The 14,667-nt window shown below is 40.3% G+C and overlaps 1 protein-coding gene across 2 annotated transcripts in view; it reads right to left on the reverse strand.

Moving 5' to 3' along the window:
• Positions 1–4,746: 4,746 nt before the first annotated feature.
• KCNH5 (potassium voltage-gated channel subfamily H member 5) overlaps positions 4,747–14,667 on the reverse strand; it is a 194,736-nt gene continuing 184,815 nt past the window's right edge. For both annotated transcript variants that reach the window (XM_075843740.1, XM_075843739.1), the window contains exon 13: positions 4,747–9,710. In XM_075843740.1, the coding sequence (XP_075699855.1) occupies positions 8,775–9,710 (936 nt within the window). In that variant the 3' untranslated portion in view covers positions 4,747–8,774. The remainder of the gene's footprint in view (positions 9,711–14,667) is intronic.

Consider the following 14,667-nt stretch of genomic DNA (forward strand, 5'->3'; position numbering starts at 1 on the left):
TGCCCTTAGGAGAACAGATCTGCTTAAGCTGCAAGGGTAGCAGCATTGTAAAGCCTAGAACCCCTGCAATTAAAAGGGTTTTTCGGGAATACACATTGATGACCTATCCTTAGGATAAGCCATTAATGTGTTATCAGTGGGAGTAAGACCCACCAATTAGCAGAATGCAGGGGCCATTGTGATGCGGTACTTAAAATAAAGACTGGAATTTCCCATTGAAATTATTAGTTGGGGAGCACTTCAGACTCCCCTATATTTGATCATAATCTAGCACAATTCCTTGCTAAGCACTGGTCTGAATACATTTACGCTGTTGTATAGCAAAACTGGCCATAGCCTGTAGGTGACACATGTTGATCTCCTCGATCTTGTGGAAATCTTCATGTGTCACCCTGCCACCAGATATACTACCACACGGCAACAGCAGCTTGATTAGGCATTTATTGGGATTTTAGAGAAATAAAGACCCTCGGAATAACCCTATGTGGCTTTTTAATATGCAAAGAAGTCATAGTATCAATCTTAAAGAGGACCTGTCATTCGGTCATATAAGTTGAACTGGTTAACTGATCTAAATAGCGCTGTCTCCCTGATTCCATTGCAGTTGTTTTTTTTCCTGGACCCTCACATTCTAGAGACATGGCCCACTGTTGTGTTGGCTCTCTATATCCTAATTTACTGTAGTTAGCCAACAGGGTGTGAACTACCCCCAAGCTGCTTCGCGCTGATTGGTCAGCATCTGAGGCAGGGAAGCTAGCTCCACCCCATTGGCTAACTACAGCAAATAAACATATAGGGAGCCAAGACATAAGTAGGCCATATCTCTGGAACGGGACGGTCCAAAAAAGAAAAAGAAAAACAGCGCTGTAATCAGGGATACAGTGCTATTAAGGTCAGTTAGGTTCAATGCACACGATGCGTATTACGTGCGGTTTAGTTGTGCGTTTTTGCGTCTGGCAAAACCACAGCATAATACAGTACCGGCATAGACAATGAGATTCCAGGAAAGCTCATATACACGCTGCGGTATTTTCCCACATGTAAATTGACCTGCGGTGTGGCTTTTAAAATCTGCAGCATGTCAATTTAGCTTGCGTTTCCGCTTGTGAATTCTATCTGCCTAGTGTAGAGGAAAATCGCACCAAAACACGCAGCATGAAAACACCACGATTTACGCATCAAAATGTAAAAAACACACCAAAAAACGCATTAAAAAAATTTCCTGCAAATTTCTTGCTCCTTCCTGCGGTTTTGCTGCGTATTTTCCAGACCAAAATACGCAACGTGTACATGTAGCCTTAAGCAGTTCAACTTATATGACCTAGTGACAGGTCCTCTTTAAATTTCCTTAAAAATGTATAATATTTCAAGGAACACTTTGGGCAAAACTGATACACTGTGTTATGCCTAGTGCCTAAGGGGGCGGAGCATGACAGGGCTTTAAAAGGAGAGAATCCCTTGTGTCATGCACCGCCCTTCAAGCCCTGACCTAGGTATAACACAATGCATCCAGAGTGTTCTTAAATATCAGGATCTGCAGCTTTTTGACACTTGCAAGGCTAATGAGGCTACATGGAAAAGTGTGAATTATAGAATACATGCAATGTTGTCAGTTCACTTAGAGAATATATAAGAAAGTGCTTATTATAGCTTATAGCTTATTGTATAAATGTAGACACAGATATTTCAAAGGGAATTCTGGCGATCCTTGAATCTGGTTACATATAGGAATATAGTATATCCTGATATGTGACTATGAAATACCCATTGCTTCATCTGTATCTATGCCTATATCTAAACCTATACTAATACATTCTAATAACTATTCAATTGCATTAAATGGGTTATTTTATGTTTATACCTCAAAATGTTGCCAGAATACCATTAATAGCAAATATACTATAGATATAATGTTGTTTCGATGTTTTATTTTTTGTATTGTCTAAAATGGTGGTCTCCAACCCATGGGTCTCCAACTACTGTGATCCTACCACTCCCAATAATGCCCTGACAGAAACAGACTGTCAGGCCATGCTGGGAGTTGTAGTTTCCCAACAGCTGGAGAGCCACAGGTTGGGGACCACTGGTCTCTAAAACGTAATGTTCCTGCTATTCAATGTTTGCATAGTGTGATTTCTAATAATACCTAGAATTGTCTGCCTTAGTCCCCCCCCCCCCCCCCCCCCCATAGTGCAATCAAGTATAATATCCCTGGTATAAGGGAAGTAATCGTGGACCTTAGCCAAAAAAAATTTGGGGTATACTCAGGCCATAAACACTATGCTGAACCAAATATGATCAGATAATAACTATATTTAATTGCTTATGTATTGCATTACAACATAGCCACTGTAGCTTTCACTAGCAAATGTAATTACTGAGCCTAACGGACTAGTCTGAATAGTAATGCCACATCGTCAAAACTCCTCCACATGCAACCTAGTGACAAGCACATGGATGATGTCGAATAGCACTGAACATGAAGCCATAGAAAAGCTACTTGGTTCAATTACAATTTTAAGAATTTAGGTTAACACTGTTTCTGCCTCTAGGGAGCGTTGTGTGACCACCAAGCTGTCAACAGATAAATAGTTTTTAATTTTGCCCATGATATGCTGATGGAAAGAATTATTATATTTTAATTGTCATTCGGTAGTGGAAGATAGACTGTAGCTACTTATTAATTATATGACCTTATTCTGCCCATAATATACTAATCTAGAAAAAAAAAAACACGTAAAAAATAATAGTTAATTGTCTCACTCCAGACATTGATAGCATATAGCTAGGCTATTCCATGAATATCCGACTGTTGGGTGTCTGTCCACTGTGATCCTGCCAATCAATCCAACAAATTGTCACTGGTGCTAGAAAAACACTGTGCTACTTTGGCTTCTGTCTGCTCTTCTTGCCTTTCTTCATAAGCCATATGGTACACAATGACCACGTGACCTCCAAAAAAAGCCAAGCAGAGAATTTAGAAGCCAAAGTGGCAAGATACTTCACTAGTGCCAATACCACTTCATTCTAGCGATCTGGCGGGGTCACAGTGGTCAGACACCAACTGATCAGACATTGATGGCATATCCTAAAGAGGCGCGAGACAACCCTCTTAAAATGGTTGTCTGGTTTAAAAAAACGTATTTTCATATCCCTTGTTAGGTCGTTCTGAGTTGAGAGAGCCATCACTTAGCCAGAAGTGAGAGCAGCTACAAAGAGCGTCTCTCACTAAGGAGGACCTAACCTGTCCATGCTTTATATGGACAGCCTATTTTAATAGGCACTGTGTAATCTCCCCATGTGGTGGCGCTGCAGGGAAATTGAACACTTGTTGCAAGGTTTCCCCACAGATTACAGCTGATTGCTGGGGGTCTTAGCTGCCAAACACCATGTGATCAGCATATTGTCAGGGGAACCAGAAGAAATTGTCCAAAGAGAAGAACCTATCTTTTTTGTATTTTTTGCATTATTGGAGTTTACATTATTTTTTATTTATTTTTTTACCAACTTATCTGCATAGATAATTGGTGAAATAAGGCAACTTACATTGGGCTGTGCCATCTTTTACAGTGATCAGCAGCTGTAAGGGGGCTGAACGGTGTTGCCCTTGGATGTGGGTGAGAGGAAAGGTCCCACACTGAGCCAACCCCTCTACATTTACCAATTCAGGCAGCAGTTCAGCTACATCTACCCTCCTCTATTCCCCTCAATGACGTAATAGACAAGTATACCACTGCCTATTAGTCCGTTTTGGTTTTAGAAGGTATTTTTGTTTTGGTATGCTAAGAGTAAATATATTTTATATAGATACAATTCATTAATATAACTTTATCATTACACTATTTATAACCTTTATAAAAGACTACCCTGAGCTTCAGTACATTCTTTCATTATAGATACATAGTATATAGTGTCTGCTTATCTGCACCTCACTGTGGACACGTTCCGAGATAATATGCCTTTTATATAATTATCATATGTAATCTGGACGAAATATCCGGGTACTCCTTGGGGTACTGGTAATAATCAGAAAGTGAGAATCCTTTACTCAAGTACTGTATTTGTTTGTCGATTTGCAGCTCCAGACAGATATGATGGAAAGTATAGTAAAGATAAGGATGCTACTTGTGCCTTGGAGTATTTCCATCTCTAAACCCATTTCATCATAAAAAGTATATGCTTTAGCAAATGCAATGTTTTTATTTATAAAAGCGGATTTATCTGTGATAGCAACAGATGTAGCAGAGCTGCCACAACTGTCACAATTCCTATCTTAACTCACTGCATTGGTCCTCTACTGTACCTCCTGTGCCTCAGATTTCTTACAGAAGCATAAGTCGTTTTTATCTGTCAGATTTTATACAAATCCGACAGAAAAAAAAGATCATGGCATGCTTCACTGGATGCTGTTGGTAGAGAACTATTCTTCTCTAGAAGTAGCTTCTAAGGGGAAATAGCTCCGAACCTACGGCACCCGTTGATCATGGTACAGCAGTCTGGAGTCACATGGGACTCCATGTGCCGCCGCACAGCCTCCTGCACACGGCTATTTCATGTGCATAAGGGTTTCCAGCAAATAAAAATGTATGGCCTATCCTCAGGATAGACCATCAATAGCTGATGGCCGATCACCTGTTTTGAAGGGGCTACAGCGTTCGTACGACCGCTGCTTCCCCTTCATTTCTCCTTGCTCACTGAATCTTCGACACGGAATTAGCGGCGATTCGTAGGTATCACAGCATTATCTCCCATTCACTTCAATAGGAAAAGAAGGCTGCAATACCTGTGAATCGCCGCTAAATGTGTGTCGAAGATCCGCAGTGAGAGAGAAGAAATGAAGGGAAAGCAGCGGTCGTACGAACGTTGCAGACTCCCCAAAACAGCTGATCGGTGGGTGACCCCGGAGTCGGACCCCAGACCCATCAGTTATTGATGGCCTAACCTGAGGACAGGCCATCAATTGTTATTGGCTGGAAAACCTCTTTAACCTGAGAGGCATTTCCAGTTTCTGGGGCCTGGGCAGTATAGCACACACATACTGCCCCCAGGCTACCAGTTGGTCACCTCTAATCTAGGGACATGGTTTCAGACTACAGTTTTCCCCATGTGCAACGTAGTAATCTGAAGTAGTTTGTCATTATTATGGTAAAAGGTGTATGTGCTAACAGCTATTCAGACCCTGACACTTTAACTTCCCACTGGAGAACCCCTGTAAATGACTTACTCAGTTCTGCTACATTTCTATTTTGATAGTCGAATAAATATATTCAACTTTCAATGATATGAGTTATGACAACTGGCCCAGCCTACAAACTAGAAGCTGATTTTGTTAATATTTCACTACTTTAATAAGTGCAAGCATTGTGATATATCAACTAATGTAAATGCAGACCTGCTTTCTTCTATACATACAATATATTCCTTGCTACTTGGAAGAATCTGATATTTGTTACAAAATTATACTTTGAGCTAGATTACAGGATATTGGCCCGAAATGTGTAATCATTTACAGTTAAAACTATGACATTAATAAAATTATCCTGTTCCGATCAATAGAATTCCTATATAATATATTATATATTACATTAGTTGCTTATAGCCTGTGATATTATATGATAGGATGTGATTCTCCCCGGAGTGATTTGGCAGTATTATTATGATGCATTTTCACACTGGAGTAAGGCCCCATGCACACAACCCTATTGGTTTTGCGGTCCGCAAAACCACGGATTTATTGCGATCCATTTGACCGCAACAAAAATGTTGTGCATTCATGTGTCATCAGGATTCACGTATCCACAACAATGTCACCAGTTTAGAGAAGCCTCAAATCCGGACCGTAAAAAGACTTGTCCTGAGTTCTTGCGTTCCGGATTCGAGGCCCGATCACGGATCTGTGAAAACCACCGTCGTGTGTATGGGGGCATAGAAATGAATTGGTCTGCAATTATCCACAAAAATGTGGATAAATTGCAGACACAACTGCACGATCATGTGCACTAGGCTGTTCTGCTTGTTTTCTGCCGGCATTTTCTTGTTTGTCAAAATTGGGATTAATGTTAATCCAGGATCACACACACAGTTTTGATGCAGTTTTTTTTTTTTTTAGCTAAACCTGGAAGCGGATCCAAAAGCAAGAAAAAGTATAAAGAAAAGACTGCTGCATCTCTTTTATTTTACGCCCACTTCTGTGTTTGGTTCAAAAAAACTGAGCCAAAAACTGCCAACAAAAACTGCATCAAAACAGTGTGTGTGATCCTGGCCTTACAGTTGTCTGTGACTACACAAGGTGGTAATATGCCCCCATTTTAGCACCTGTATTGCAGATACCACGAAGCTCAGTGGGTCTACTGAACACAACATGGATCACCATAGGGCTATGGCCATGGTGTTGCATCCATAATGCGGACAATAAAATGTGGCGGTACTATGGCCATGTATATTATCTGAGCAATTTCATCAAGATTTGTGCTTAGTTAAATGTATAATTTGTGGGTGTTTCTGACTAAGGCCTTATTCACATGAACGTGATTTTCACGCGCGTCGCACGGACCTATGTTAATGAATGGGGCCGTTCAGACTGTCAGTGAATTTCACGCAGCGTATGTGCGCTGCGTGAAACTCGTGACATGTCCTATGTTTCGCGCAGCACGCACTTATTGAAGTCAATGGGTGCGTGCAAATCGAGCTCGGCACGCGGTGCGCGCTCCAGTAGTAAAAAGAAATGAATGAAAACAGAAAAGCACCACGTGCTTTTCTGTTTGTAAACATAAAACCAGAGTGTCATCATGATTCCGGCTCACGCAGCCGCGCACCATATGCTGATGACACACTTGATCTTTTGCGCGCGCAAAACTGACATGTCCGTGTGAATAAGGCCGAAAGGTGATATTACACAGCCCGACATGGGCCGTGCCCACGTTGATTGGTGCTCGTTTGCTCCTTTCACAAGGAGCTAGTATAGGGGCGAGCGCTCGTTACTCCAATCGCTTGTCCCCATACATTTGTATCATGTCGGCAGCACGTCTTCTTGGGAGATGCGCTGCCGACAATGATAATAATTTCAGCATTTAAAACGATGCAATCAGCCGATGAACAAGCTTTTTCTCATTCATCAACTGATCGTTGCCTTGTTATACAGGGCAATGATTGGAAATGAGCGTTTTGTGAACGCTCGTTTGCCCGATAATTGGCCGGTGTAAAACGGCCTTAAGTTTATTAGTTCCTTCTTGTCTACTAATCCACATCGGCAGATAAGACACAAGGGTGTTCCTTTAAGTGTAAAACAAGATTGACAGTCGTGAAAAAAGCAGAGGAGAGGAGGGGGGAGAGAGCAGGGCCCTGTCTGTGTATATGGAGGTGGGCGACTAGGTGATCAGAGAGGTTACTCCTTGGCCTTTTCATTTGCCGTGTAAGATTGCCATTTCCTATCTACAAGCAGAGCACAATGTAATATTGAATTTGGTTCAAGAGTACTGACTGCAGGCACCATGCCTGGTGAGGGAGGGCATATCTTTACATAATGTACATCTCATCTTAATTTGAGTTTAGTTCTGCTATATAAAGGGCGTTTGGATAAAATATTAATATTTATAAAAAATCTGGGTTTAGGACAGACAATATTTTTCTCGACCAGTGTTAACCGACTATTTGAACACATCTCATAATGACAGCTAATAACACTGAGGAAGGTCTATTAAAATATACATTATCCATCAGATTGTAGCATAAAAATAGCAACCAAAATTATTTATTTTAATATTTTCATTAGCAAAAATGCATAGTGTTTTTAATTATTATTTTATTAGGATAATGCTCCTATACTTTATTAAATTGCTATATATAAATATAATTTAGATATTGACCAACTCCATGGACAGCAAAAGGACCCATATTACCTACATAATATATGCAGATAGCACTTAGGATGGTAATTTATACTTTTTTTTTTACTATATATATTCGGAAGTAATACCTATTTTCACCTGTAGGTGGTGAAGAGAGCATTTTCTGTTTATGCATAGTTTTATACTACAGCAAAAACTCTTGTATGTGAAAAAGTACTGTATCTATCACATAAATAAGAATTATTGAAAAATCCTAAATGAGAAGTGCCAATAAATACATTCTATACCTTTCATTACTCCTATTAAACCTGAATTAAGCCATATATACCACCTGGAGTATACATGTTGTCTGTGGTTACATTCTGGACGGTTATTTTACTCGTGTTATTATTGGAAAGCTTTGAAGAAAGTTGCCGCATATTACAAGCCTGAGGTCTACAGCTCTAGCAATATTGGCAGGTTGGACCCTGATATATATAACATTGCCTTTATAATACAAATAATTTGTGTCATGAAGATTATAAATGACTTTGAAAGAACGCATGCAGTCAACTGCATATTTTACAAGCAATATCTATAATAAGGATTGTTTCTTTGGCAGGCCAGAATCCAGCTGGACATGCAATATTTACACGTCAAAAATTTTGATTAATTATAAGATATTCAAGTTACTCACAAGCAATGTTACCTCAAAGCCATGCACTCTGGAAATTAAAGAGTTAAATCGGAAACTCCACCCTGGATGTTCAGGGCCACCAACCAAGTTCTTCAAGTAACGCTGTAATTTCCAGATCACTACACTAAGAGGGAACAGTGCGCTGAAGACATTAAGATGATATAAGTATGACTGCATATATCCATATATGTTCCAACATTATATGTGTATATATGCAAACATACACCCCACTCACACATGTACAGTATATGTTATACTTGAATCTCATCCTTTTCAGAATCCGGAGTAACCGGCCTTGAAACACTAAAAATATCCTGACATGGTATTTGGAGGGGGCTGGAAGGAGTTTTCGGGGGTGATGGGGGTTCTTTCTTTTCTGACAATAGTTTTAGAATTTCCGCCACCTGCTGTTCAAGGGAGATCATGCGGCAACTAAGAGACTGAATGTCGTCTTTGAGCTCAAGTTTAACCTCTTGCAGCGTGGTCTGTAAGGCCTGTTCAGGGATAGGGTAAAAAGGGTGCTTTGCATCAGCTTGGATTGGACTATGTTCAAGTGGACTACGAGTTTCTCCTGCTTTGTCTAAACGAAGGTCACTTTTTGTGATACCACTGTCACAAGAATCTGTTTTTCTCAAGGGATTTTTAGACACCCCATTTTCCGGGTCAGCACATTTGGGGTCATCTGAAAGCAAGCCCATGGACTCTGCTTTTGTTACATTATTCCAATCCTCTTTCTTCTCCTCTTGAGCCTGCACATTGTTCTTTAATTTCAGCCAACCCTTTGCATTAGCGTTCTTCATGCGTATGGGACTGGTCACTTTAAGACATTTCGGGTCACTGTTGCCATTTGGCTTGAGTTCTATGACATCCCTGTTGTTCTGTTTCAATGACTCGCTGGTTCTAACATAAGAAAGAGATGTCTGAATGGGTGTTATCTGGGACACTGTTACAACGCTGGTGCCAGTAATAACAGTTCCATTGTGCATGGAACGATTCTCTACTTGGAGTTGGTTCCTTTCCAGGTCACTGTGTGCCGAGCCTTGGTTTCGTAACTCTTTCTGCTGTTTGAACTTCTGAAAGAGTTTCCGTACGGGGTGGTCTACAGGGATGGTAAGGGTCACCTCGTTCTTCTGCCGCTGTCGCTCTTCCTCTTCTTTCTTTACATCGCTGATTTTTCGGAACACAATCTGATAGAACAAAATACAAAAGAATCAGTAAAATATATAGTTGGTTTCTCTGGGAGAAATAAGACATGCTTGGCCAGGAAACCTTATACACAGCAAATTCTTTTTTTTACGTATAAATGCATTGCTCCGAGGCAGGGGACTGAAATGTTGTAATAAGTATTGGATAAAATTACAATCCTCTTTTATTGTAGTTCTCCCTCCACAAGGGTTGAGAAGCATGCCTTGTATCTCAAGACAAAGCCAGGTAGAATGAGCAACTTATTGAACTTTAAAGGGTCTGATTAGAGTGGGCGGTCACTTATGTGCTAACTTGAACCCTTTTCTGAGAACTTACATTCAGAGCCTAGACAGCGCCCACAGAGATGAGTCTGGCGTATTTATGAGCTCCCGCTAGCTCTACCTGCTTTCCGCTAGTACAGCCCTCTTTCTGCTGATTGACAGATTTCTCCCTATTACTGTGCATAGAGAGACATCTGTCAATCAGCAAAGTATGGGTGGAGCTAGTGGCAGCTCATGAATATATCGGACTGACCTATGGCAGCGCTGCCTGGGCTCTGCAGGTAAGTTCTCAGAAAAGGCTTCACTTTAGCACCTAAGTGAAGGACCACTGAAACCAGGGTGTCTGTCACTACATTATGCTGCCCTCAGTGAGGACAGTATAATGTGGATGACAGGTTCCCTTTAAAGAGCCAGTAAATAAGAATCTTTGCCCCCCACCCACCACTTCTGTCACAAATAATATTGCCCTTACAACTCATGATTCCAGGCTATCAATATATGATTGATGTAGGCCTGACTCCTTAGATCCCCTTGATAAGCAGAGCGAAGATGCATCGTCCCCTTCACTGCAGTACTGACAAAGTGACACGCTAGTCTAGGTGGCTGTGACTGGTACTGCAGCTCAGCTCCATTCACTTGGCCGAGCTGCAGTACTAAATACAGCCACACACAGATGTCAGATAAGGCAATGAAGGAGCCGTGAAACGCCAGTGTGCTCTTATGCCCCTTCGTTCTACTGATCAGTGGGGGTCCCACAGATCACAAATTGAGCCTAAAAATAGGCCATCAATGTAAAATACTCAAAAACCCCTTTAAATAGCAAATATGCTCAGTTATGGAGTGATATATCACCCATCCCCATACTGCTACGTGACTCTGCACACTTGCCATGCAGGAGTCTGAGAGAGAGAGACGAGTGACCTCTCTTATGGGTATGGGAATTCTGGCCATATAAGTTGACCTCACAAATCATATTTGTTTCATATATCATAGGTGGAGCTGGCCTTTAAAGACTCTATAGTTAGGGAATCATTTCACTAATGGCTTATTTTCTACTCAATATTTTAAAGCATGTAAAATCTGTAATGTAAAGAGTGTAAATTAAGGGTTAAAGTCTACAATATTATCTGCTCAATTACTGGTAGCACATGCATCATTACATTATTAAAGTTTTACTTTGTGGTTCATTATCTCCCTAATGAGCTCAACAAATTGCACAGTTTTTTTTTTAACATCATAACCATTGGGAGACAGAAAACTTTATTTCCCTCCTTTTTTTTTTTCCCTTTTTTTTCTCTCTTCCTTTTTTCTCTTTCTTATCTCTCCCTTTTTTCTCTTTTTTTTCTCTCTTTCAAACTTTCTCTCTTTCTCTCTCTCTCTCTCTCTCTCTCTCTCTCTCAATCTCTATTTTTCTCTCCTTCAATCTCTCTTTCTTTCTCTCGCTCTCTAACTCTCTTTTTGTCTACCATAGCTGCACTCATCCTGTGAATGCTCCTGCTCCTCTGGGTGGCTTACCTGTAATAAATGAAGACCTTTGAAATGTGTTGCGCTTTAAACATCTTCTCCAAACACTACCTCTAAAGGGTTATTCCCATTCTAGACATTTATGGCATTTCCACAGCGGGTCACCGCTTTGGGACCACTACCTATCACCAGAACAGGGGTCACCCAACCTCTGTCCCGTCTGGTGAGGTGGCTACTGCATTTGGCCCGGAAAATCATTGTAGAGGTGGCCACGCATGTGTGCAGCTCTCTATATTGATTCCTATGGTAGTTATGGAAACAGTCAATCAAGTGGGCTTGACTGTTTTCGTAACTCCTATAGGAAGCAATAAAGAGATTCACGTCTCCAATGTGCTGATGGGAATACCCCTTTAACTCATGACATCTTAATACTACTTTCTGAATTTCCAGTAATTCAAATTTGCTTCCTGATAAAAGTTCTTATTTCAAAGTTTGCGGCTGCAGGATGGTGCTAGGGCATGGTAAAGAACGTACTCATTTCTATGTACGAGATACATCAAAGACACCCATAGACATTTCCTACAGCTTAGAATGAGACCTACAATTGCAAGAATAAGTAAGTGAACCCTTTAGAATTACCTTTCTGCATTGATTACTAATAAAATGATGGTCTGATTGTAATCTAAGTTATAATTATAGACAAACCCAATCTAACTAAACTACTAAGCAGGGCCGGCATCCGCATCGGGGCGAACCTGGACAATCCTCTCCACCTAATGTTTCCTGTAGCTGCAAATAAGAATTTTTACAATGTTGAGGAAGAAATTTGGACCATTTCTACCTGCAAATGTGTTGCAGGCCATCAATATTTCTGGGACACCAATCTTGTTCAGTGTTTTTCTAATAGTGGACACATGTACAGAGGTTTCTGCAGTTTGTAGAGTCTTCTAGGTCTTTAGCTGTTACCCATGAGTTTCAGGATAGCCTGTTGTGCTCTTTTAGTGATCTAAACCTGAAGCCTACTCCTAGGCGAAAGTAGCAACAGTCCTGAACTTTCTCCAATTGCAGATAATTTGTCTAACTGTGGATTGATATAGACCTAGGTCTTTAGCAACCCATTTGTATCCTTTTTCAGCTTCATGCGTCTCTATAACACATCTTCTGAGGTCTTCTGAACGTTGTTTGCCTTGAGGCAAAATTTAGACTAATCTTTCTTGAGAAGAACAGATGCGTTAGTAACCAGGCTTTGTGTGCCTTTATTTAATGAGCAAAGCACCTGTGAACTCACACTTCCAATCTCATCTCCTTAAAGTGGATTGGTTAGATATTTATGCTGCCCTGTCTAAGGGCAGAATAAAGAAGTGACAGACACACTTATTTTAGCGGGTTGTCATTTATTCTTTAATAAGTAGTTTAGGAGAATTTAGAAAGCCAGCTTCGCAAGCATGAATCCAAGTATATTCATTCTCCCCCTCGACCTCCAGCCGCTGATTACAGTGCATAGAGGGAAAAGTGTCAATCAGCTGGCCTCGCGTTGCAAGTATAAGTTCTACATTTTCCTAAACTACTTCACATTATCTAATAAGTGAAAGCAAGCCGGAATCCGAGTGTCTGACGCTTCTCAGATGGCCGCATAAATATCTGACCCATCCGCATGAACTTGAAAACCTTTTGCCAATTAGTCATTAACACAGGGGTTCACTTACTTTTTCTACCTGTATTGTGGATGTTTACTCAAAGCGCTCAATAAAAGACAACTGTTTGTGAGTTATTCATATCGTTAGATTGTGTTTGTCTATAATTATGAATTAGATAACAATAAGACGTTTTATTAGTAATCAATGCAGAAATCCAGGTAATATTAAAGGGTTCACATACTTTTTCTGGCAACGGTATGTAAATAGTGTACCAGCCTGCAGCACCAGTCCTTGAGATCAAAACTCAGTACCTGAATATTAATAGTGGTCATATTAGAGGGATAAAACACATGTAGTACTTGCTATGATGTTTTTACCATAGTTACATATTCCTGGAGAACTCCATTAAAAGGCCCTTATGTTTTCTAAGCAGTTCGCTGTTATAGCAAATTTTAACTGATGGTTGATTGCAAACTTTATATGAATTATGTTTCACAATATTCAACTTCTGACCAATATCTGTAGAAAAATCGGACATGTTGAATCAGTCTCTCTTAATCGTTTGTTTATTAGGATCCCTGGCTGAGATCCAAAACTTGTTCATCACTTTTCCCATGGGCAATTTTAGATGAGTGGTGATTGTGACCAGTGTCGGACTGGGGTTCCTAGGACTTACCAGAGGCAATGATTCTGAGGGCTCACCCTTTATCTATACAGAATATGTGCACATCCACTTTTAATTGTATAATAACTTTGTTGTTATTATTGCGCACACACAGAACATATAATCAATAAGATCAAATAGGTTATCTGTGAGTCACCCCATAAAAAAGACCCTTTTGGCAAGCGATTGGCTGCGCAGTCAGGTCCAAATTGGGTTGTCTTCAGCTGGACCTATTTGGCCTATTATTGTGTCAGAGCCTGGGACCATCGGTGGTTCTTCTAGTATTGTGGTGATTCAGTACGATTGTGAAAGAGATAGGCAGGTGCGAGTAAAAGTACAAAAATAGTTGCGATACTTTCTTCTTTGAGATACATTACAATCCCAAATGTAATTTGACATATCCAAGTGAACATTTGTGTTCATTACCATCCTAATACTACTAATGCTCCTCGACCATGATTGCCTAGGGATGTTACTGTATGCACCTATGTGTATAGCCTACTATGGTCTGCCCAATTTTTTGAAAATCCAAAAATTTATCCCCATTCACTTCACCAGCATTTACTCCTTACACAGTCTTGCTAAATTTCCCTGTAGGTGTGAATGAATAAATCTAGTGATCAGATATACAGTACATGCTTCTGCTTTCTATTTAGAGATCTGTACTACCTAGCAGATAGTGTGAGTCACTTGAGCAGGTATCCGGGAAGATCACTATCCCTTTAATTAATGTCTTTCATCAGAATGGCTCAATAAGCATGGTATAAAGGTTCAATGCAGATACCAAGCTGTGCGGGCAGAAATAAAGAAAAATAAAACCTTTTCATGAATACTATGCAAATTACTGTCAGACAGGCTTGTGTTTTATACTGCAGTCCCCTGACAATAAAGGATTGGACTGTAATTGTACTGA

Source organism: Rhinoderma darwinii, chromosome 12, assembly GCF_050947455.1.
Source record: "Rhinoderma darwinii isolate aRhiDar2 chromosome 12, aRhiDar2.hap1, whole genome shotgun sequence".
Classification (NCBI taxonomy): domain Eukaryota; kingdom Metazoa; phylum Chordata; class Amphibia; order Anura; family Rhinodermatidae; genus Rhinoderma; species Rhinoderma darwinii.